Source organism: Protopterus annectens, chromosome 2.part0 (genome assembly GCF_019279795.1).
Source record: "Protopterus annectens isolate FY-2018-M chromosome 2.part0, PAN1.0, whole genome shotgun sequence".
Taxonomy (NCBI): Eukaryota; Metazoa; Chordata; order Ceratodontiformes; family Protopteridae; genus Protopterus; species Protopterus annectens.
Genome location: NC_056728.1, coordinates 1051121448 through 1051146508, shown reverse-complemented (window position 1 = coordinate 1051146508; position 25061 = coordinate 1051121448). Strand labels below are relative to the sequence as shown.

Below are 25061 nucleotides of genomic sequence, written 5' to 3'. Positions count from 1 at the left end.
AGGAATTAAAGCAACTTCTGCTAAGAGTCCCACCCTCTCAGATAGGGATTCCCGAGCATTAGACAGATGGGGTAAAAAAAAGTATACACCTCTGCTACTCTTGCTATTAGAGCACTAAATTGTCAGTTCCATATGCTAACATTTCAGCAGCATACTCTGGAACTCCTCAAACAAAATAACATCTTTTCCTGCTTGTGCAGAAAATAGTTAATGCATTCCGCAAGTCCAGTAACTAAGCACACCTTACACTGTGGGTCTGATGCCCTAGAAGCATCTTGCAGGGCAGCAGTCACCAGGTCTGTCCTTGGGCATGCTTGACTTGAGGAACAGACCTTGCCAGACCATGTCAAATCTAAACTGTTGAATGCGCCCTTGCACAAAGACAACTTATTTGGCACCAAGGCAGAGGAGGTCTTAAAGATGGAAGAAAAAGCTAAATCTCTGCAGACTGTTAAGGATTTCCTGCAGGTCCAGCCACCCAGGTTCAGTAGGCATTGCCGCTCCAAGCACTGGTCCTTTCCTGCACCCCCCCAGGTCAGTTCAGCCCAGACCCCGGGGAAGGAGACCCCCCAGACAACACCCACAAGGAATGCAGAAATCAAAGCAATGGAGTACCTCCACTTCTAAACCAGGGAGTGCAAAGCCACCCCCTCATGGTAAGAACTCTCACAATGACTCGCCACTTCCCCTCCCTCTGCCCACCTGCACTTCCCGCTGGGAGGAAATCTTTCCACGCAAGCACCTAGGCTACAATTGCCAATGATTGCTGGGTCCTCAGCAGTGTCTCAGGGATACAAATTTTCTTTCCACACTCTGCCAACCCTAAAAAGGTTCCCAGATCTACTTCCAAACCAGTGGGCAGAGGCCAGAAAGCAATTCCTTTCCCTGCTCTCAATGAGGACAATAGAGCACGTTTCTCCAGAAGAGATAGGCTAATGTTTCTAATCCAGGCTCTTCCTGGCACCCAGAAAAGAGGGCACCTGGCCACCCCATCCTCTATCCATTCTAAACACCTTCATGGTCATACCAAAATTCAAAATGCTCACCCTCCAGCAACTACTACCTATGCTCTCCAAGCATGCTTGGCTAGCTACCCTAGACCTAAGAGGCCTACCTACACATTCCAATCAGGCAGGAAATATCTGCGTTTCAGGGCAGGATCTCTGTACTTTCAGTTCTCTGCACTTCCCTTTGGCTTATCTACTGCTCCCAGAGTTTTCACAAAATGTCTGGCTCCCACCATTGCTTTTTGCAGGCTAAGAAATATTCAAATTTACCCATACTTGGACGACTGCCTAATTCAGTCAGTAAAAGCTGCTCAAGCACCTGACCTTTGTAAAGTACCTATTGACCTCTCTAGGGTACACTGTCGATGAAAAAAATCCAAACTAGTTGTTGGGTCTTTCGGCTTTTCCTAGTTAGGGGATGCCACAGCGGAAGTCCAGTCCACTAATGATTGGCAGCAAATTTTTACGTGCAGAGTTGCCGGCCCTGACGCACAACCTTCAACGAAAGTACGCTCATTCACGCATGTCTCCACACAGAAGACTCTCTAACTGAGAATCGAACAGGACAACGTCTTACTGTGAGGCGACAATGCTACCGCAGCACCACCACCGCAGTTATAAAAAAAAAAAAAAAAAATCCAAACTAGTACTCACCCAAAAAATTATATTTCTGGGAGCAAGCCTGGTCGCAGCATCCCAGATGGCATTCCTTACACCAGAAAAGCAAACTTACCCAAAAGCCTATTTCTCTCAACTAGCCACAAGACCCCAGTTATCCTCAAGGAAAATCCTGCAAGTTCTGGAGTTCATGGCTTCTTGCATTCTACTCATTCCATATGCCAGACTGCATATGAGGAAACTTCAATGGCATCTTAAAAGCCTTTGGTGTCAGCACTCTCAAGACCTGGAAACTCTTATACCATGGATACCTTGTCTAAGGAAAGATTTTCTTTGGTGGGCAGCAGCATGCTACCACAACAAGGGACTACCCTTCTCACCACTCCACGCCGTCCACACCCTCACCACAGACTCATCAGACTATGCCTGGGGTGCATACTAGGCCAATGGAGCTCATATCAAATACATCAACCAAAAAGATGTTAGCTGTCCAACATGCATTGACAGCTTTCAAACCCCTTCTCTCCCCAGGGTCTCTACTGATCAAAACAGACACCATGATGATGTGGTATATCAACACATCAACAGGCAGGGAGGGACCCACTCCTACCCTCTATGTAGGCTCACCATGACCATTTGGCACACAGCCTCAGCCATGCAACTAGACCTGTTAGCACAATTCCTGCCAGGCTCTCTAAACTCTATCAGACAACCTAAGCAGAAATCTTCTGGACCCACACTAGTCTCAGCTAAACCAAAAGAACCTTCACACTTATAACTCAGAAATGGGTCACCCCGAAGGTTGACCTCTTTGCTTCCCGCTCCAACCATCAGTTCAGCAAGTGCTGCACCAGGGAGCCTCACTGCAGGGCCTGGAAAATGGATGCTGTATCCTTCCAGTGGGTCAACCTCTTGGTCTCTGCATTTCCCCCACTACCTCTCATTCCCAGGATACTGCTCAAAATAAGGGAGGAAAAAAAGGACAATACTGATTGCCCCAGACTGGCCACGCCAGCACTGGTACCTACTGTGCAGCCTGTCCCCTCTGCCACCATGGCATCTCTCTGATCCCAACACTCCTGACCCAGAGGAAGGAGAATTCATGCATCCCCAATTGCAGACCCTCAGTTGACCAGCCTGGCTTATCCCCTGACCACTGTACAAGCTGCCAGTCTCAGTAAACAGGTTCTAGATGTACGTAGGGCCAGACGCCCAAGCACTAGAAAGTCTTATGATGACAAATGGACAAGGTTCTGCACCTGGAACCAGGCTAAGGGAGCCGATACGGCACAGCCCTACCTACCTCTCATTCTGGATTACCTAGCTGACCTACTACACAGTGGTCTATCCTTTTCCTCCATTAAAATTCATGCCTCTGCTATCTCTGCTCATTTCAGCACTGTGCAACCTCTTCTCACACCCTCTCAAACAGTTCCTAATAGGGTCTAGCAACTTGAGCTCTCCCAGAAGAGCACCTACCCCAGCTTGCGACCTAAACTTTGTGTTGGAAAAACTCACCCTGCCTCCCTTTGAACCAGCAGCTTCTGCAGAGTTCGTTTCTGTCTTGGAAGACTGCCTTGCTTCTGGCCATCACTTCAGCAAGAAGAGTATCTGAGCTACAAACACTAATGGCTATAGCCCTTCATCATTTTCCATGCTGACAGGGTCTCCCTCAGGACTAACCCATCCTTCATGCCAAAAGTGGTGTCCAGAGTGGCTCTCAACCAATCCATTAATTTGCCCACTTTTTTCCCTAACCCTTAAAACAAGGGGGAAAGGATAATGCACTCTGTAGATGTGCACAGACAACTCAGATTCTATCTAGACAGGACTAAATCATTCAGAAAGACTGATCAGTTAGCTTTGCTGCGGGAGCAGAGGACAAAGCCATATCCAAAAAAAACATTTCAAATGGATATTGCACTGCATTCATTTCTGCTACAAGCAACACGGAAAACCTCCCACTAAGGGGGGGGGGGGTGGTAAGGACTCTCCTACCAGCACAACCTCTACAGCTTTCCTTAGAGGAGTCCACACCAGGGACATCTTCAAATCCAGGACAGGCTTTGCCACTGCAGCCTTGTAGGGCATCCAAGCCAGCCACCAGTCTTTTTGACTGCATCCACCCTTTTCTCAGCTTTGGGAATCAACCCAAATGTGATGACTGCAACAGTGAAACACAAAGAACATAGTACAGTTGTGTGCACTCTACATAAATGTAGATGTTCGAGTGTATTCGCTGGTGCAGTCCTGGTTTCCCTCCCTCCATCCCCCTTTCTCTCTCACTCTCTCATTACAAGGAACATTTTGGTATTTACTTTCTACTGGTGGGGTTCTTCCACCATATCCTGGCTCTCACTTGGGGGCTCCTGACAGGGCAAGAAAAACTGATGAAATGGCATTAGATGCCTTACTTTATACTACTGATGACCTGACATCAGTCCTGAAGCGACAGCAACTGACGCAGAAATACTAAGCCTCTGGTATTTGGGCCGACGGAGGGCTTCCCTGGCAGGGATAACCCAAATGTGATGACTGCAACAGTGAATACACTCTAACATCTACATTCATGGTAAGTGTACACAACTGTACTTTCTGAGAATTGGTACGTGCTGATGTCCGCTTTAAACCAGACATCATTTTATTAGAATCATAGGAGGTTACTGGGCTATTGGCCCTGAGGCCCTTAAAAGCCTAGCCAAGAATTTAGCCCATGTTTAGACAAGTCAGCACCCAAAGCCCCTGTCCAGCAGGGGCACAGGTTAGAATCTCAAGAGTGGATTTTCGTTTCCCATCCAGTTATCCAGGTTGCACTTAAAAAGGGGATAATGAGGTACTCTGCTTAATGTGGAGAGGGAGTCTCTTCTACAGATGGGGGGAGTCTCTGGGACACATCTGTCCTGCCAACAAATCCTTTTGATATCACAGACCTGGTTGAGGTTGCAAGTACGGGTTGCTAGAGTGGAGCTTTACTTGTGGATATGCAGCAGTCCCATCAAGGCACGGGTCTAAGATTGCTTTGTGTGCCAGACAGAGGTCACCTCTGAGATGTCTGTATGAAACTAAGTAGAGGGACAGGGCTTTTAGCCTGTCTGTGTAGGGTAGATGTTTGAGGCCCTAGAATCTCCTGGTGAAGAACCTCTGTGCCAACGTAGGATCTGTACTCTGCGCAGTCACCAGTAGCATTAGACGTCTGTATACTACTTGGACATACGAGTCAGCTGGTGGCGGACTCCATATTATGAATGCTGCAACATAGACAAGGATATCTGTGGTTATGGTGAGATTTTACACTACTATTCTTTCCTGGACGTATGTTGTGTGAACTATTTGCTTAGTAATGTTGAAGCAGTATAGCAGTGTGTGTTGGTCATTTTGCATCCCCAGCCACCATTCTTCCTCCTGTTTCATGCAATAAATATATGAATTCCTTTAGGTCTTTAGCACTTTGGTCTGTACAGTCCAGTTCCAGGATTGTCTACTGTTCATTTACACATGCTACAGTATAAGTGTAGTCATTGAACATGTAGTCAGAAGTATAATTATCTTTAATCCTGATCATAACACCGCCACCTGGATTTTTTAGAATGTCTGTTACAGTAAAAACTTGTACCCTGACTGAACTGGTTTCCAGTCATTGTTTTTAACCATGTTTCACAAGCAGTAGCATTAATCGTGGGGAACATAACAAAATTTCCAATAAACTGTAATGTTGCTAGCATTAACTATCAGAGATGTTGAGTCCATAGCAAGAAAATATTTCTGGCTGATGCTGAACCAGATACTAAAACTTATAAGGTAGACATTGTGTGTGTTTTTTTTTTTTTTTTTGGGGGGGGGGTGCAGATGACATTTTAGTAATTAGGTGACTCCACTGTAAAAAATCACAACCTCACTGGAGTTGTGGGGATTACAGTCCAGGCCTGGACCCAAAATTAAGGATATTTTTGCTGCGACATAAAAGCTTATGGCTGTGTATCCACAGATGTAATTATCTTTATCATAGATATCAGCAAAGATGCCAACATGAGATGTTATAGAATCAAATGCATTTTAAACACTTTTTTTTTTTTTTTCTCCCAAACCTGGCTTTATTTTGCAGTTTGGCCAAGGATGTGTAAGCTAAGCAGAAAAGGTCTATAGTTTCCTGAATTTTTTGCAAAAGTCAAGTGGCTTGTAGGATTAATGAGCTGTTGACCCACTTGCTGTGGTGCAAGGTTGGATTCCATCGGCTACCATTGCCCGTCTATGTAACTTTTAGCAAGTCACTTACCCAGACACTGCTCCTGGGCTGCGTGGAGAAGGTCCATGGATATAATTGATGTACCCTGGAAAACCAGTACAAGTGCAATTAAACTGCATATTTACCAGTACCATTGTTTTAAAGTGGTGCTTGCTCAAATTGGATAACTGCCTGACGTCCTTCAAGAATGCAACTGCAGTCATAACATATGGGTTGTCCTGCCTCAGGCAGCCCTCGATCGGCCGAATTCCAAAGTCTGGGTCCGGCGTCGGCTGGTGTCGCCTCCTCTCCGACGTCACAACGGCTGGAGTATAAAGGCATCGGCCGACGCCATCTTCTTCAGTCTTTCTTGCCGCGTGGTGCCCGAAGCAGAAGCAGTTCGCAAGTGCCGGTCGGTCAGTTCCTGAGTTTTCAGTACCGAAGTCATCTAAAAGCTAAGTACCCCATTGGGGAACATTTATTCTTGCCTCAGCCGATGTCAGAACAAATTGAGAAAGTTAATAATTGTTTGTCTTGTGGTAAACAAATACCTCATAAGGACTTCCATTCTCTCTGCCTTCCTTGCCTGGGCCCAGACCACGACGTCTCGGCCTGTGCTTGCTTTAATAAGCGCACTCTCAGGCGCCGGGCAGAATTCGCAGAGAACTTTTTCGGTGAATCTTTTGCGTATATCATGCCGTCGGATCAACAGATAACCCAATCTGCTAAAAAAACGCAAGGACCGACACCCTCGGCCCACGTCCACTACCGATGCTACTCCTAAACCCTCTGCTAGTGCTCCGGTCCCTTCGGAAGTGGTAAATCCACCGCTCCAGGCCGACGACACAGCGTTAACACGACCTTCGGTCTCTGAGATCTCTCCGGTGCCGGTTGTTGATTTTCCTCCGGAAACCGAAGTTCTGGATCTTCCCAACACCATTTCTGTGGACAAGGTTACGCCTGCACGTGGGGCTGCTAGGCCCCCTGTATCCATGTCCATCAAGGCCTTTCCACGTGCTAAGGCCGCCAGTCAGGCCAAGGCCCATCCTAAGCCTGCTACTCAGGCCCCTTCATCTGATAAGCAGATCATGTCTCTGGCTGCAGATCTTATTTCCCTTATCAGGGGGACTCTGCCTCTTCCGGACAGGGGTTCTCAGCCACCTGCAGAGAAAAGGCCTAGAACTGAGCAGGCGGACGACCTCTCTTCAGATGAAGCCTCTGGGGATTCTGAGCATTCTGATACCCAAGAAGAATCCTTCCAGGCCTACGAGGACTCTGATGCTGAGGAATCAATTCCCTCTGCCTCCCCTCCAGAGGATTTCTCTTTTGGTGAAGTTCTGCATTCCATGAGGGAACATTTTCAATGGCAGGGTCAGGAATTCTCTGACTCCAGGAAAAGGCTTCATACCTTCTTCAAGCTTCCCCAGCACAGACCTTTGGCTATTCCACCTGTTATGGATGTTTTGACTCCAGTGCTAACTCTGATTCTCTTCCTCCTGCTCCTGTCAAGCCGGACAGATATTATAGGGTCCCTGACACTCACAAGCACCTTTTTAAGGCCCACTCTGTGGATCTAGAAACTATTTCACAGGGCCCCAAGGGAGTGGCTACCTCCTCTGCCAAAAACCCTCTGCCAGCAGACGGAGAAGCAAGGTCCCTGGAGAGATGGGGTAAAAAAGTATATACCTCTACTACCCTAGCCATGAGGTCACTTAACTGCCTTTTCCACATGTTTCAGTACCAAGATTTTCTCATGGATGATTTACAGAAAATGTTGGCCTCTCCTGAGCCTATTGATAAAAAGGCATTGCAGGATCATATACATAACACTCAGCAGGTTAATAACCATTTTCTTGAGTGTGGTTATGATGCATTGGAAGCTTCATGTAGGGCAGTTATGACCTGGGGCTGTGATACGTAGACATGCTTGGTTAAAGGATCAGTCTTTGCCTGACCATGTTAAAGTAAAGTTACTTGATGCACCTCTGGAAAACAGAAGCTGTTTGGTGCTAATGCACAAGATGTACTGAAATCCATAGAGGAAAAGCAAGGTCAGTACAGACAGTCAAGGATTTCCTTCAGGTTCAGCCACCCAGATTCAGCAGAAACTGGCCCTCAAAGAATTGGTCCTTCCCCGGCTCAGACAAGTTTCAAAGGGGAAAAAGCAGACGTGCCCGAGGTAGAGGGCAACACAGAGGATCTTACAGGGGCCGCCAATGGCAACCTCCAAATCAAAGAAGTGGCGCAGACAGTTCAGCTGCACCACAAGGACAATCACAATGACTTGACTTTACACGCCTACAAAGGTTCAAAGAGAAGCACCTTTGGGCGGAAAATTATCCTTATTCTCTCAAAACTGGCATATCTTAACCAAGGACAACTGGATTTTGGATTTGATAGACAAAGGTTACAGATTCCACTTCCACACATTACCAATAAGACAAGGCATGCCAAACCTGCCACATCATCAAAGGGCAGAGGCGCTCACTCAAGTTTCCAAACTGTTAAGTATAAAAGCAATAGAAAGGGTTCCTCCTCAGGAGCAAGGCCAGGGATTTTATTCAAGGCTGTTCCTTGTTCCAAGAAAAGAAAACAAATGGAGACCTATACTGTGGACTTGTCAACTCTAAACACTTTTCTCATGGTGCCAAAGTTCAAAATGCTGACGTTGCAACAACTCCTTCCTATGCTGGGCAAGGGGTCTTGGCTGGTCACTCTGGACCTCAAGGAGGCATACCTGCATGTCCCAATCAGACAAAGCTGCAGAAGATACCTCAGATTTCTTGCAGGGACAGAGCATTATCAATTCTCAGCATTGCCGTTTGGCTTATCTACTGTGCCCTGAGTGTTCACGAAATGCCTGGCATCAGTAGTGGCACACTGCAGACTGCAGGGGATTCAAATATACCCCTACCTGGATGACTGCCTCATACAAGCAGACAACAAACAAACCTTAAAAGAAAATTTGGACTATGTCATGCATCTACTGCAGGCCTTGGGATACACAGTCAACATTCAAAAGTCAAAACTACTGCCATCCCAACAGATTATCTTCCTAGGAGCCAAACTGGACACAGAAAGCCAAATGGCCTACCTCACAGAGGAAAAGCAGCAGCATTTACCGGAGTACTTCAAAGGCCTAGCAAAACTCTCCCAGCTGACTGCAAGGAAAATCCTGCAGGCCCTGGGGTTCATGGCATCTTGCATCCTTCTGATACCTTTGGCAAGACTTCATATGAGAAAGCTGCAATGGTATTTAAAAAACGTATGGTCTCAACACAACCAAAGCCTAGAGGACATAATCCCACTTATTCCATGTCTGCAAAAGGAATTCCTATGGTGGGCTCAAGCCAGTCAGCAAAACGAAGGCATGTCTTTCAACAGACCTCAAGCAGGCCAAACTATTACAACAGATGCCTCAGACCATGGATGGGGGGCGCACATGGAGGGCAGGTGCATTCAAGGTTTTTGGACGCCAAAGGAAAGGCATCTGCACATAAACCAGAAGGAGATGTTGGCAGTGATACATGCAATCGAAACTTTCGAAAAATCACTACAAGGGCATTTGCTAATAAGGACAGACAACACCACTGTCATGTGGTACATAAGCAGGGGGGCACCCATTCTTATCCCCTCTGCAGACTAACAATGCTTCTCTGGGAAAAGTCTCTGAGCCTGAAGATACATTTACAATCCCAGTTTGTACCAGGCAAGGACAATGTACTGGCGGACCAGCTGAGCAGAAATTTTATGGATCCACACGAATGGATGCTGCACCCTCACACTTTCCCATGCCTTTGTCAGTTGAGAGAAAGACCGGACGTAGATCTCTTTGCTTCCCACTTAAATCATCACCTGGAAAAGTTTTGCACAAGGACTCGCCATCCTCTAGCCTGGAAAATGGATGCTCTCTCCTTCAGCTGGAATTCTCTGAAAATTTATGCATTCCCTCCTCTGCTGACCAAGGTGATACTGAAGATCAAAGCAGAACAACCAACAGGCATCTTGATAGCTCCGGACTGGCCAAGGCAACACTGGTACCCATTGCTATTGACCATAACTTGGACCAAACCATGGCCTCTGTCCCTATAGCCCCTGCTCTTAACACAACACAATTACAGGTCTGTACATCAAGACCTGAAAACATTACACCTAACAGCCTGGAGGCTACCATGATTTCTCCACCTAGCTCTCTTTCCAAATCAGTTCAAGAGATCTTGCTGGAAGCACGCAGACCTTCCACCAGAAAAACCTATTCAGCCAAGTGGAAGAGATTCAGCATCTGGAATGCCAACAGGGGTCAGGACACAACATTACCGAGTATACCTCAGATATTAGAATACTTGGCAGAACTATTTCATACTGGACTCTCATGCTCTTCAGTAAAGATTCATGTCTCAGCAAGATACAACTGTGACCCTCCAGTGTTTTCACATCCTTTGCTACGACAGTTTCTAAGAGGAATAAAGAATATCAAACCTCCCAGAAGACAGCCAGTACCTGCATGGGACCTCAATTATGTGTTGGAAAAATTAACTCTTCCTCCATTTGAACCAGCAGCAACTTCAGAAATTCAATTTCTTTCATGGAAGACTGTCTTTTTATTGGCAGTCACATCTGCAAGAAGAGTTTCAGAGATTCAGGCACTCATGGCAGTGCCTCCCTTCATCATTTTTCATCAAGACAGAGTTTCTCTAAGAACAAACCCTACATTCATGCCAAAAGTTATTTCCAGGGTGTCTCTAAATCAAGCTATTCACCTGCCTACATTCTTCCCCAATCCTCAAAACAAGGGGGAAAAACTACTGCATACTTTGGACATACACAGACAACTATGTTACTACTGGACAGAACTAAGGCCACCAGAAAGTCTGACCAACTGTTTGTAGCCTATGCTGCTGGAATACAAGGAAAAGCAATCTCCAAACAAACACTTTCAAAATGGATTGGACATTGCATCAGATTCTGCTATTCATTCCATGGAAAAGGTGTGCCTGCCAATATTAGGCCACATTCCACCAGAGCTTTAGCCACTTCCACAGCTTTCCTAAGAGGAGTGGCAACAAAGGACATTCTAGAGGCTGCTACATGGAGCTCCGTGCATACATTTACCAAGCACTACAACCTGCCTTTATACTCCAGATCCCGAGCAGGCTTTGCTTCGGCAGTCCTGCAGGGGATTTTGGCTACACCATCCCTATCATAGATCCATCCACCCCCAGCTTGGCTATGGTATTCAACCCATATGTTATGACTGCAGTTGCATTCTTGAAGGACATAGTACAGTTTTGTACCTACCATAAATGTAGATGTCCGATAGATATGCAACTGCAGTCGGATTTTCCCACCCTCCTACCCCTCTGTATCCTTCTTTTTTGGGTCCCTACCCCTTATCCCATTAGCTGGGGGTATTTCCTATGGTGTATCTGTTTATTACTGTTGTGCATGTTTGGATTTTTATCCATTTACCAAATTTAGCCTTCCTAGGAGGGCACCTGGCATCTGGGGCAAGAAACACTGAAGAAGATGGCGTCGGCCGATGCCTTTATACTCCAGCCGTTGTGACGTCTGAGAGGAGGCGACACCAGCCGACGCCGGACCCAGACTTTGGAATTCGGCCGACCGAGGGCTGCCTGAGGCAGGACAAACCCATATGTTATGACTGCAGTTGCATATCTATCGGACATCTACATTTATGGTAGGTACAAAACTGCACTTTTTTCAGAAGCACTAGCTTCTGAACAGTGTAATTCACAGCTATAGAGTTTAAACAGCAAAAATAACTGGCAGCTAACTTTTTTTTCTTTCATCACAATTATTTGCTTGCTTCTTCAGTCAGGTTATGTGAACCAGGTCCCATGCACTCCTCCAGCTTGTCAGAACCTCGAGCAGAGCTCCATAAGACAGGAAGAGTGCAAAAAGCTTCAGCATCATTTTGATATATATATATATATATATATATATATATATATATATATATATATATATATATATACACACACATATGTAAATAGATGTGTGTAGATATATAAAGATTCTGATTTTTTTGTTTTGCTGTAGCACACTAGCAGTACTGAACTCTTGCTTCTCTACTTTCTAAGTACAAGAATTGGGGAGAAAGACCTTGGAAACAAAGGTCAGAAATCAGGTACATATTTTAAATATTTCTCTTCTATACTTGCTGAAATAACCAGATTTGCATTCGCATTCATTTTCAGAAGGATATGAAGTTTGAAATCTGTATTGCATTTAGTGACTGTAATCTGTAATGACGACAAACTGCAAGTTTTACAAGGAACAGATCAAGAAATATGGCAAAATCATGAATATTTTGCAAAGTTGGGGACGTCTGAGAGCTATGGCTTAACTGGTTTTCACCTTGGCTTTTAGTCTCCGCTCTTATCCTAGTGAAAATGCACTTCCATGGTGTAAACTAAAGGTAAACTCTTGAGTTAATGACTTGTAATACATTGTAATACATCTAGTATTCCATTTCTTGCTACTGTCTTTGTCATGCTTTCTAAATTCTGCTTGATAAGTTGCAAAACTAGATTCCCAGCTACACTCACTGGCTGCATCAATGTTCTTCCTCTCACTGAGGTGGCTACCAAAGTCAGATTTTAGTATTTGTGGTACAGTAGTTTCTTTAAAAAAGAATGTTGGTATTGAGTTCAGGTAGTCTTGCCTTATTTTTGGTACTTCACTCTTGGACTATTAGCCAAAGTGTGTGTTGGGAGGCAATTCAGTAAACAGTCTGAAATTTATAATGTACAGCTGAGGGATGTAGTGGCCACCAAACAGTTTCATATTGGTGTGATGAGTCCCCCGGCTAGCATAAGGTCCTAGGCAGGCAACTTGTGTTGACAGAGCTCTGCCATAGTAAAGTCCGAGACTGGATTTATGAATATTAGAGATCTGTGGAATGGCAGATTTCTTCTAAGTATACAGTTAAGAAAAACCTTGGCAAGTTGTGGCACAGTCTTCAGCTTTAATTTATGCAGATTTTATCCAATACCTGTTCATACTAACTGGATGTGTTATGGAGCTCCATGAAAACATTGTACCAGTAACATACTTGTCAGGACTTTTTTAGTATGGCTTATTTTCTTGTCCTGGTTTTCAGATCTTTAAACTGTGCAGCTTAAACATTTGCCAAGTATTTTAGCGATGACCATTCTGTTGGCTTTGTTGGGGGGGGGGGTTAAGGGAATGGAGCTCAAGGGATATATCTGTTCATAGACTCTAGGTTGCAGCTACCATCTCCTTTGCCATCATCAGGACTTAGAATTTAGTGTAATTCTCCAGTGAATGCGGAGAAGCGTTTTTCTTATCAGTTAGTGCAGCAGGTTAAGGCATGGGTTTCATGTGCCATGGGTCCAGGATTCAAATCCTGTGTGTCTAGCAGTTGATGCAGCTGGTTAAGGCTGTAATTTCTAGTTCATGTAGTAAAGGATTTGTCCTACAGCCCTCGTTTCCCTAATTTGTGACATTGAGCAAGTGACTTTACCAGATTGTGTTTGGATGATTTGGGAATTTGGGCTAAGCTCCTAATTTGCCCCCTGGCGTGCAAACCTAGTATCAACCTATGAATCCGTGACAACAGTGTCTTAAATGCATGCATGTCTGACAGTTTCATTGCTAAATACACTTATTTGCACCTCCCACAGTGTTTTGCTAGAACAGACTAAAGGGTTAATTCTCTGTGGATTGCTTTTACTGTACTAGTTGCCATAGAGTGGCTCTGGCAGAACCTAAGATCTGATATTGTTAATCCTCATTCATTCCTTGCGTATGGGTATCGGTTCCGAGCTCGGAACAGAGACAGCCATTTTCCAAGCTCGCATCAGCTTCAAACTCTCGAGCTAAACTCTTACCCACAATCCCCCTCTCCCTGTTACCCCAGATTTCATTTGCCGCGTTGCCATCTGCTCATGTCAAGCTACTTATCTTGCGTTAAGTACAGTCAATTGTTTAATTGCTTTACAAATTACTTTTCGGTCAGAAAAGTTAATATTTTATTGTCTCTTGCCCTATCGCATCTAGCGTTCATGATTTCAGGTTTTCTTCTCTGTTCTTTACTTGCCCTTTTTACCGCGAGGTAATTTCTCCTTACCATCGTTGGTAATCACTTTCCTTTCTTTTTCATACCTTCGGGTACTCTCTTGTATCATTGTTGGTACTTTTCCTTTTGTTACTATGGCAGATAAAAAGGGTAGTCCGGGGTTTAAGCGGTGTTGTGATTGTGGACACTGCCTTTGGGAGCTTCCCATTTATCTGTTGAACCACCTTGTACTATTTGTGAATTCTTTTCTAATAGAACTTTGTTAGAAAGGAAAAATAAGCTGATACTGAAGGGACTTCTAAAATTTCCAATTTCAGAGGCTGTTTCTGGGTCAGAGGTCTCAACCCCTCCTAAAGCCCATAAGAAAATGCATGTTTCTATTAAGGCTAAATCCTTGCCTTCATCCCCAGCTGGGGACTCTCAACAACCAAAATCTAAAAAAGCTAAAATTTCGGCTCCGGAGATCTGTCAGCCCCAGTGCTTGTGGTGCCCAGACCTTCGGCACCGAAGCCTTCAGCTCCATTAGTGATTTTCGCTCTGTCCTCTCCTGCAGCCTTATACATATCGGCACCGAGGGGCTCCTCGGTTCAGACCTTTACCACTGTATTGGCACCGACCGTTCAGTCGGCGCAGACCTTGACCACATCTGCTCAGAGACCTTCCTCTGAAACAAGGCCTTTATTACTGACTCCAGTTTTGTCTGTTCCAGTTTCAGCACTGATCCCTGTGTCTGTGCAGACAATGACTTCTTCGGTGCTGACTACACTAGTTCAGTCTTTCTCGGCACCATTGTCCTCTGTGCAATCAGATGAGATGGGCACCGAGTCTGCCTCTTTTGTGGACAGGCCCGTTTCCCCCTCAGTCTGTGTGAGGTCCACTAGATGTCTTTCTGAACATGATGTGTTGCATCTTGTGGACCAGGCATTCTTGGCCAGAGGTAATACCTCCCCTCCCCCCCCCCCCCCCTTGGAACTATCCTTCCCTGGGAGGTGATCACCCATCTCCAAGGACACCTTCTTATTCTCCTACTTCATTGCCTTTGAAGTCCATGGATATAGTGCAGTCTTCCCCTTCTGCGGTTCCCTTTATGGATCTCACTAAGGAAACGCAGTTGCCTTCGTGGCAGGAAAGTTTTGCTACAACCCAGGATGTCAGCTGTGATGCTCATAGCTTGCTGCTCCACAGCCATCCAGGGACTCAGTCGGCAGGCTGAGCTACTTAGGGGAGGAGTGCCCCCCTGTCCTCGACATACACTCCTCTCTGGGTGGACCAGCTTTCCAACTGATGGAGAACGCTTTCGCTACTGCTGGCGATACTGGACTTGTCTATACCTCTGCCCTCCTCTGGTACACTGGTTTCATAAGTAGCACTTAGCAGATATTGGGTGCAAGGGCCTCCAGACATATTTCCTCAGGAATCCCTTTTTCCGTTGTCTTCCCCAGTTTCTCCTGCTGAGTAGGTCTACCGGAAAAGTTTGTGTAAGAGGAAGCAGATGGACTCCACGGAGGAGTCTCTCACCGAAGAGACAGATTTCGATGAGGGTGAAGGATCCCCTAGGTCACCCTCTGAGGTGTCCTTTGGTGATATCCTTGAAATCCTGAAACAGAGAGGTGACTGGCAGCACTCTAATCTGACCCCTGAGGAATCTGTGTTCCTGCAGGCTTTTCGCGCCCGGCCCCCTACCTCCTGGGTTACTCCACCTGCTGATGAACTTGTTAAGTTCATCGTGCAGCATGCTTGGAAGGCCCCTGATACTGTTGAAGCTGTTCCCCAGAGGCCTGATAAGATCTTGTCCTCTCCTGCTTCAGATCCCCATTGGTCTAAAGGTCTTCCTGTAGATGCTTTGGTGGTGGCGGCCACAACAAAAAAGGATCTGGCAGAAGAAAGTCACTGTCCATCCACCTAAGAGTCCCGGGCCCTGGACAGAATAGGGAAGCGCACTTTTGCTTCAGTGACCTTTGTATCAGGTCCCTGAATTATATGGCACATTTTACCAGGCTTCAAAGGGATCTGGTCTCTGAGCTCTCTGAAACCTTGGTGGGTGCAGTGTCTGAGGTCCGTGACAAAGTGGTTTCTCAGCTGGCCACCATTTAGTCTATATCTAACTCCTCTATGCGATTAATCTCACACATCAAAAGGAGCAGCTAGGGCGGCAGGTTCAGCTGCGGTCTTGAGACGACACGCCTGGATGCGCTTATGCAACTTTGTGGAACCTTTTAAGTCTTCCTTTCTTAATGCCCCCATTGAGCCCTCCTCTTTGTTTGGGCCCAAAGTTAAAAGCACACTGACCAGATGTGAACAAGACAGTAAGACACTTTCTGCCATAGGTGTCAATTCTTCCCCTCCATGTGCTTTCTCCCAAAACCAAAAGAGTGGGAAGATATGGTTCAAGAGATCTCAGGGTCCTTTCCATGACACAGGCCGAGTTTGAGTTCTTCCCAGTGGCAGAGGGAGAAACTCACAGGGAAGACTTCTTTCGGGGCAGAGGGGGACCGCGTAACCAGGGTTCCATGGATTCTTTCCCTGGTCAATCCTACCAGCGCTCCTGAAGAGCGGCCCAACTCCTTTCCTCTGGAGGTGGTTGGGGGATGTTTCTCCTTGTACCCTTCTGCCTGGCTAACCATCACCAGCGATTCTTGGGTACAACGGATCATAACCAGAGGTTATTATCCCCTGCGATTTTTGTCCCATCAAAAAATCTTCCCGATGTTCCACCCAGTCAAAGGGAAGAAGCAGCACTACTGATGGAAAAGTTGCTAAGAACGAGTCATCCAAATAGTCCCTCCAGACCAGATAGGATCCGGATTCTACTCCACTATTTTTGGTGCCAAAGAAAACCGGGGACTGGAGACAAATTTTGGACCTCAGTGTAATGAACAAGTTTGAGTGTACAAAAATTCCGGATGGTCAATATACAGTCTATCTGCTCGCTTTTGGAAAAAGACGATTGGATGTGCTCTATAGATCTTCAAGATGCGTACTAACAAAGGTGGACAGGCTATCAAGAAGATTTCTGTGCTTCCGTGCGGGAGCCAGTCACTACCAGTTCAGAGTACTGCCCTTCGGACTCTCTACAGCCCCCAGAGTGTTCACAAAGTCCATGGCAGTTGTCACCGCTCACTTGCGACTTCAAGGATTCCAGGTGTTTCCATACCTAGACGACTGGTTCATTTCCACCCCCACCAGACATCTAATGGAAAAAGCCCTGGCATACTCTCTCCTCGCTCTCAAAGGCTAGGCATAACTATAAACTGGCAGAAATCCAATCTCACCCCATCTGTCAACAGAATTTATAGGGGTTATCTTGGACGCAAAAAAATTGCAGAGAGGTTATTCCAGAACACAGAATTTTAAGGATAAAGCAACAACTAATTCCAATCCTTTCAAAGGAAAAATCCATGGCTCACTCCGTTCTACAGCTGTTGGGTTCTATGGCAGCCTCCACCATTGTACCCCTGACCAGGATTCACACGAGGCTTCTACAATGGCTACTGATCACCCAGTGATATCCTTTTCAGCATCCTCTTTCAGCCATGATTCGAGTAACCCACAGGTGCAAACAGGATTTAAGTTGGGGGATGACAGTCTTTCTCAGTGGTCTTGTCCTTTTTCTCCCCAGCAACCCAAAGCCACAGTGACCACGGACACCTCCCTGATAGGGTGGGTGGGGGGGGGGCTATGTCAGGGACAGACGATCCAAGGCACTTGGTCCCAACAGGAGGCCCATCTGCATATAAACGTTCTAGAGCTGAGGGCGGTGCTTCTGGCGTTGCAAGCATTCCATCCCCTGCTGCCGTCTAGGACAATTGCGATTCAATCAGACAACATGATGGTGGTCTGGCACATCAACAAGCAAGGTTGGAACCAAATCTTACCCCCTTTAAGAGTCCATGAGGATATGGCAATGGGCGATGGCTACCAACCGTTTTCTTCTAGCAACGCACATTCCCGGGAGTTCCAACGTGATAGCAGACAGACTCAGCAGGTGCATTCTACAACCTCACGAGTGGTCCCTGAATCCCTTGATAGCGGCAGAGATCTTCCACCGCTGGGGCCGTTCTTGCTGCAACCTCTTTGCATCCCCGGTCAACTACAAATGCAGCAACTACTTTACCCTGATTTCCCCCTCCGGGAGAGTCACCCAGGGGTGCTATAGTCCACGATTGGCCCTCGGGTCTTCTCTACGCATTTCCGCCCTTCCCTCTCATTCCCCAGTTGCTGAAGAAAGCCCGACGGTTGAAGAGCAAGGTAATCCTCATAGCACCATATTGGCCACGACAGATTTGGTTCCCATTCCTTTGGCCTCGCCTACTAGATCGACCATGGATCCTCCATCCAATCCCGGAGTTGATCTCACACCCACAGAACCTGATTCATCCCAACCTTAACAGCCTGAAGCCAACGGCTTGGCTACTCCAATTCCCTTGATTGCCAGGCAGAATGATCTTTCTTTACCAGTGCATGATATTCTCATTGCTTCTCATAAGTCCTCCACCAGAATTATTTATCTGAGCAAGTGGAAAAGATTTAACTGTTGGCTGAAAGACCCCTTTTCAGCACCAGTGTCGATAATGCTAGACTATCTGGCTGACCGGTTTCATTCGGGTCTATCTGCCTCCACCATTAGAGTTCATTTGGCTGCAATTTCTAATTTTCATGAGTGTCCAAGATTCCTCTCTTACGTCCCATAAATTGTGCAAGACCTTCATAAAAGGTGTGAATAATCTGAAGCCACCCTTTAGAGAACCTATTCAACCATGGAATTTATTATTAGTTCTGCAAGCTCTGACAATGGCACCTTTTTGAACCAAGCTCTTCTTGCGACCTCAAGTATTTGTCATGGAAAACCTTGTTTTTTGGTCGCTATTACTTCTGCCAGACGTATTTCTGAACTTCAAGCTTTATGTATCAAGAGTCCATACTTGATTTTTCATAGAGATAGTGACTCTGAGAACTAATCCATCATTTCTGCCTAAAGTGATCTCTGAAATGTCCATTAATCAAGCCATTGAATTGTCAGTTTTCTTTCCCAACCATTCAAACAGAGGAGAGTATTGCCTACATACCCTTTATATTCACAGGCAAATCCGTTTTTACCTAAACAGGACTAAACCCTTTCGTAAATCTGACCAGTTATTTTTGGCCTTTTCTGGACCTAGATTAGGATCAGCTGTTGCTAAGGTCACATTAGCTAGATGGTTGAAGGACTGCGTGACCTTTATTTACACACAACTTAACATTTCGTTGCCTACTACCATGAAAGCTCATTCAACCGGGTCGGTGGCAACTTCTGCTGCCTTCCATGCCAGAGCTTCTTTACATGACATCTGTGCAGCTGCAACTTGGGCTACGCCTCATACTTTCATCATTCATTACAAATTGGATTTGGCCTCAAGGGGAAGAGCATCTTTCCGTTATTGTGCTCAGGAATGCCCTTCCATGAGAGCCTCACAGGAATAGAGGTAGCTGGGGACTCCCATACGTAAGGAAGGAATGAGGATTAACAATATCAGATAAAGAAGTTGTCTTACCATAACGTTCCATCTGTATTGTTGATCCTCGTTCCGTCATTACAACCCTCCCTCCTTCCCCCTCCTGTGGTTTCCAGTGAATCTCACCATCCAGTTCTGTTAGGTTATTTGACCAGAGGTAGCTTCTTCCTTCTTTAACTTGCAAACTCAATCTGAGGTAACAGGGAGAGGGGAATTGTGGTTAAGAGTTTAGCTCGAGAGTTTGAAGCTGACGTGAGCTTGGAAAATGGCCGGCTCTGTTCCGAGCTCGGAACCAATACCCATACGTAATGACTGAACGAGGATCAACAATACAGATGGAATGTTATGGTAAGACATAATTTCTTTTTTTATGCAGTCTGTGTTACTGTAGATCTTGTACCGGTGTATTATACGGATTAATTTTTTGTAATTGGTCATTAGTAAATGCAGCGCACTGTATTCTAGACTACAGCAGCATTCAAATTAGGTGGTTGTTATTGGAGCACATGTGTGTTATTCCTGGAAACTGCTTTCAGGCAGATGTTCCATTTTAATGAAATGTGGTGTTAAAATGTTTTGCCATTCTGTTTTAATGTGAAGCCGTATATACTGTACTGATCCAATGAAACTTTTGCACAGTTTACACACTACTTGGATATGTTTTTTTTTTTTTTACAGGCAAAGAATTTACTTGCCTTATGGTATACACCTGATTTTGCTTCGCTGTGGACCAAGTTGCAGCTACTAACTGTAAATTGTCATTCTAGGTTTCATATGCTCGTCCAAGCTCTGCATCCATTAGAGATGCAAACTTGTATGTAAGTGGCCTACCAAAAACAATGACACAGAAGGAACTTGAACAGCTTTTTTCCCAGTATGGGCGCATTATTACATCACGGATTTTAGTTGACCAAGTCACTGGTAAGTGAGCCTGCACTCATTTTGAAATTGGTAGCGTAAAAAGCTGGTCCCAGATACAGAAGTGATACTAAAGTCATGTGATACAAAATGCGGTTTTATGCTGGAATTGTTTATAAGATTTACAAAGCACTTTTCACTCACCCTGAAAATACAAATTTGACATCTTTGGCTCAATTTTTTGTATCCTGCAAGTGCCATCTGTAAATAGTCTTCTTTCAAATGCTGTACAGATTCACTACTTGAAATTTACAGATATGCTCAGCTAATTGCTTTAAAAAAAAGGTGTGAAGGTCTGTCCCTTGTATGTTTGGCATTTAGCTCAGGTTGTTCAAAAAAAAAAAGTCAATTATGAATTTAAAGGATTTAAGTATTTGGTATTTTGTGACTACTGTGCTGCTAGGTAGGATCCCTGTACATTTGGGCATTTGCTGCTTGACTGTTAGCATATGGAACTGTTAAATTGATTTGTTTTCTGAGATGAGAAATATAATTATACTGTCATTATGTGGAGTATTGGGCATCCATACAAAAGCTGTGGACTGACTAGCCTGCACCATTGACATAGATGAGTGCCCTGAATGCAGCCCAGACAAGCCTGGGTTCGTTTTAACAGCTTGGGTGCTTGAAGAGTAGGTTGTGCCTATACTGAGGGAGGGTCAGTACCATAGTCAGCCACGCATGCGACTCGAAGTGCAGACCTCGTAGCAGTGGGCAGAAGAATCTTCAGTTGATGTCTGGCCTAAGCTGTGATACAAGCCAGCCATGCCAGGTGGTGGTAATGTGCCCACATGGATCACAAAGCATATATTCAATATGCCTTTGTCATTACTGAGTGGAAGTGATTAAGACATTATTGAAAATAGTTGTTGGGATATGAAGTTTGTGATATGTCATTGGTGATCGCCCACGTTTAGGCTATCCCCATCTCTGGGGAACACACAGGCTTGAGTTGTTCATGGGAGGGCTTTAAGTATGGCTGGTGGTATACCAAAAGGTGCGTCTATGTATAATGCACTTAATACCAACACACTCCACTCTCTCCCTTCCATTGTTGCATCCAGAGTGGTTCCTGCTTCAAGCCTCGTATGTTTGCCTTGCATGGTTCATCACTGAAACTTTACATGTTTTGGTAGCTTTTGTTGGGATCCCCCTTTATTGATCATGTACAGTAATCCAGAATGACTGCTGCACTCATTTCACACCTGGTGAGGATCTTCGAGTGAATTGTAGATGTTCTGATGTACGTTTGCTGGTATTGTGGGGTCCCACGTCTGCTTATCTTTCGTTTAAGGAAGGAGGTAAGAGCAGTATGTATTGTGTACTGGCAATGAAGGCTTTAGAGAGGCTGTTTTTGTCTGTTCCAACAAGTAGTAAAGGAGTGGCATCTTCAGCTTGTGGTGAGCAGGAGATAGCTTATCAATTCCCAACCCAGTGTCAAGTGTTGCAGCTGAAGTGTCTTAAAAAAAAAAAAAAAAAAAAATTGGTTGTCAACCCACAAGATGCCGTTGCTCTTAACAGACCTGGCAGATGTATAGTACAGTCATTGCAAAAAAGCAACAAACCTATCTCTAAAAGCAAAAGGTTGCTTTCACTAAGTCAAACTGCTTAAGTTAAGGGACACAACTTTGAGTTTGATGACGGTATTAACTGACCACTTTGACATCTGTGTGCTGCATTTTGTATTTTGTAGGAATACTAAGCTAAGATTTCTTGGGTCCTAGAAGATGTTTAGCCGTAGACATCTTAAGTACACATTCCTGCCACTCTCTTCAAAATGCTTAGTATTCCCATCCCAAATTGATCAGGACCATACATTACCTTTGTGTAAATCTGACTACCCATCAAGACTAGCCTTAAAGATGGGCATAGTATTTCTGTAACTTACTCTATAGACTGGGACTAAAGTTGATATGGGAACCTCTCTAGTGAGTTGTTTTTTTGTTGTAGACTTGGGGTATCAGAGTGTTTGTAGAGCTAGTGGGTTTGCAAAGTAGGTTGAATCGAATTGAAAAGCAAGACACAAGTCTCTTCTGAGAAGCCAGTAGGATGATGATGTTGTTCCTGCAGTAGCCTTGGCTATATGGGTTACATTCTACCAAGTATATAACAGCTGGCCAGCTTCCAAAGATTCAGGGCACCTTCCACGTGTCCATACAGTTAGGCAACTCTAACTGAGCTGACTAAGACAAGTTTGGGCATGAAGCCTTTCAGAGCTTTACTCCAGCTGAAGAGTACCCTCCTCTGAGTCACCTGAGGATTGACTGTATGGTTTATGCTGTTTGCAGGACAGGTATGCTCCCTTGGGAGGACTTACGTTTTCTTATAACTTCATTACTGTCCTTTGAAGGTTGTGCATCAGGGCTGGCAACTCGGCATGTAAAAATCAACTGCCAATCATTGACGGACCGGAGTTCCGCTGTGGCGACCTCTAACCGGGAAAAGCCGAAAGACACAACAACTGTCCTCTTCATGAAGATTGTTTTAAAGCTAGGAGTGTTGTGCTCTAATGGACTGTCTCAAGACTATAAGGTTTTTTAAATGGCACATTTTTTTCTGTCATTTTAAAAGTAGTGTAAACTAAAGGAAAACACTTTGTAGGAATTGTTTTTCAGTTGTGGGGCTGCCATGGTACATGAAAGTGCATTTTACTGTTCTGTCAAAATTTGTGGCCTGAGTTTTACCAGCATTTGGTGTTTGCAAGATGGGCACCATTTTTGGCTTGTTCATGGGACAGATTGCTTGTCCCATGGTCAGCCCTTCCAGCCACAAAGAAAGTTAAAATCTTTCCTACAGCAGCAGGCTAGCACTGTGCCTCATTCACAGGTGGGGTGACTCTGCTGTGGCCATTTTGTTGTAACTGTGACCATACTCATGTTTTACCCTAGATTCCTCTGTTGCAGCACCTACAGCCACTATGGACCTGGGGTTAGCCACATCCTCTGGTGTTTGGAATCCCCTTAGTGAGAAAGGGAGAGCCACTCTTGCTGGTCTTGGGAGAGGGAATAGGGAAGATTCCCTTTTGGCATAATGATGTGCCCATCCCTGGGGAAACAGCTGCCATTAGTAACTTGGTTGTTCCAATTTTTTTTGTCAAAGAAAAAAACATCTATTCAAATTTCTTTGGGTAGGAGTATACTGGAAATGGCTCATAATTTAATTCAGGCTAGTGAGTCTTCTTGTATAGCAGTTTCTGATGAGAGGATTCCTCTTCCTGAAGAGGTTCGAGATTCTGAATCTGAAGAGGAATATGTAGGGCCGGATTCAGGATTTTGTCCTAAGATTTCTCATACAAACTCAGTTCCATTTCTGATTTCTCCCTGTGGGAGGTTCTTTCTCTGAGACTACTGCTAGAATGTTCAGTGTTTTCAGTTGGCGAACACTGTGGTTTCTCAGTCTCTCAGAAAATATTATGACTTGTTACAGAAGGATTTTCCAGAACCTGTGCCCTTTCCTCCTGTTTCTGCTTTAGAGGATGTTACTGCCTACAGTTTTCCTGGTGGTCCGCCTGCTATTTCTAAACATGACCTGGCAGCTATAGCCTTGCATAACTCCACTGCTGCTAAGCCTTCCAAACCTTCTCTTCCTAATAAGGTTGGCAAAATTGATAGGTGTAGGGGGAAAAAGTGTATACTCAACTTTGATTTTCAGAATTTTAAATTCAGACTTGTATGCTCCAACAAATTGTGAAGGTATGAGGTGTTCTACAGCTTTTTCTTTTGAAGAAAAATATAAATTTACTTTGTTTCTTCTGTTGCACAGGTCTGTACTCGTTTGAGTGATTACTTCCAGGGCTGTGGCAAGTGGTACTGTTTTTAAGGTTTTCTTTGCTACATTCTCAGATGTAAAAAAAATAAAAAAACACACACACACCCTTTTGTAGCGATTGTGTTTGGCCCCACTGCTGCATAGGTGATTGAAAAGTGTGATGAAAGAAGCAAGCTAATCCAGGGAGTGTTAAGAATTTCAGCCCTCCTTTTCCAAACTGTCCAAGGAATTTTCTTATCCAATTTTAGCACCAGAAAAGTCTCAACAGAATTCAGGTGAGCAGATGCTTAAGAATTGGCAAGGAGATTCCAAAAGCGTCTCAGACCTCCCAAAACCAAGGACACTTCAAGTCGGACTGTTCAAGAAACTTGTGACCCCCTCCCACCCAGACCTCTTTTCTTTCAGAAAGTCTGAATATCTATTTTTCTCTCTGGCAACACATTAATTTTTAGAACCCATTTGTCTGAAACATTTATCAAAGCTACAGATGGCAGTGGGAGAAAATTCCTTCTTTTAGTGTGTCCTTCCTCCTTATTCAAATCAGGCTCTCTTCCACCTGTTCTTCACATGCTGTCTCAGTGATGGAACCACTTTCTTCTTCCCAGGTGTGTAAGTTTTTATTCAAAGATGTTCCTAGTGCCAGAGAAAAAATGCTTGAAGACCAGTTTTAAGCTAATCTTTACTAAAACATGAATTGTGCCCAAATTCAGTGTCGGCTGACAGCCTGTTTCTCTTCCTCTTTAGTTTCCTGCTAACGCAACTTCTCACATCCCTATTAATCCAGAATTCAGAAGTTTCTTGATGTGATTCATACACACAGAACTTGCCAGTTTTCTGATGTACCTTAAACTATCCACTGCACCAAGAATGCTCAGTGTGTCTAGCTCCCGTTGTTGCTTATTGCAGGCTACAGGGTATCCACATTTTTCCATATTTAGACTACTAGCTTATCTTTGCAGAGTCTTTTCAAAAGT

At 44.9% G+C, this 25061-nt stretch overlaps 1 protein-coding gene across 6 annotated transcripts in view; it reads left to right on the top strand.

The window, feature by feature from the left end:
- ELAVL2 (ELAV like RNA binding protein 2) overlaps positions 1-25061 on the top strand; it is a 1537668-nt gene that overhangs the window by 1146896 nt on the left and 365711 nt on the right. For all 6 annotated transcript variants that reach the window (XM_044061279.1, XM_044061277.1, XM_044061275.1 and 3 more), the window contains one exon: positions 20169-20322. In XM_044061279.1, the coding sequence (XP_043917214.1) occupies positions 20169-20322 (154 nt within the window). The remainder of the gene's footprint in view (positions 1-20168; positions 20323-25061) is intronic.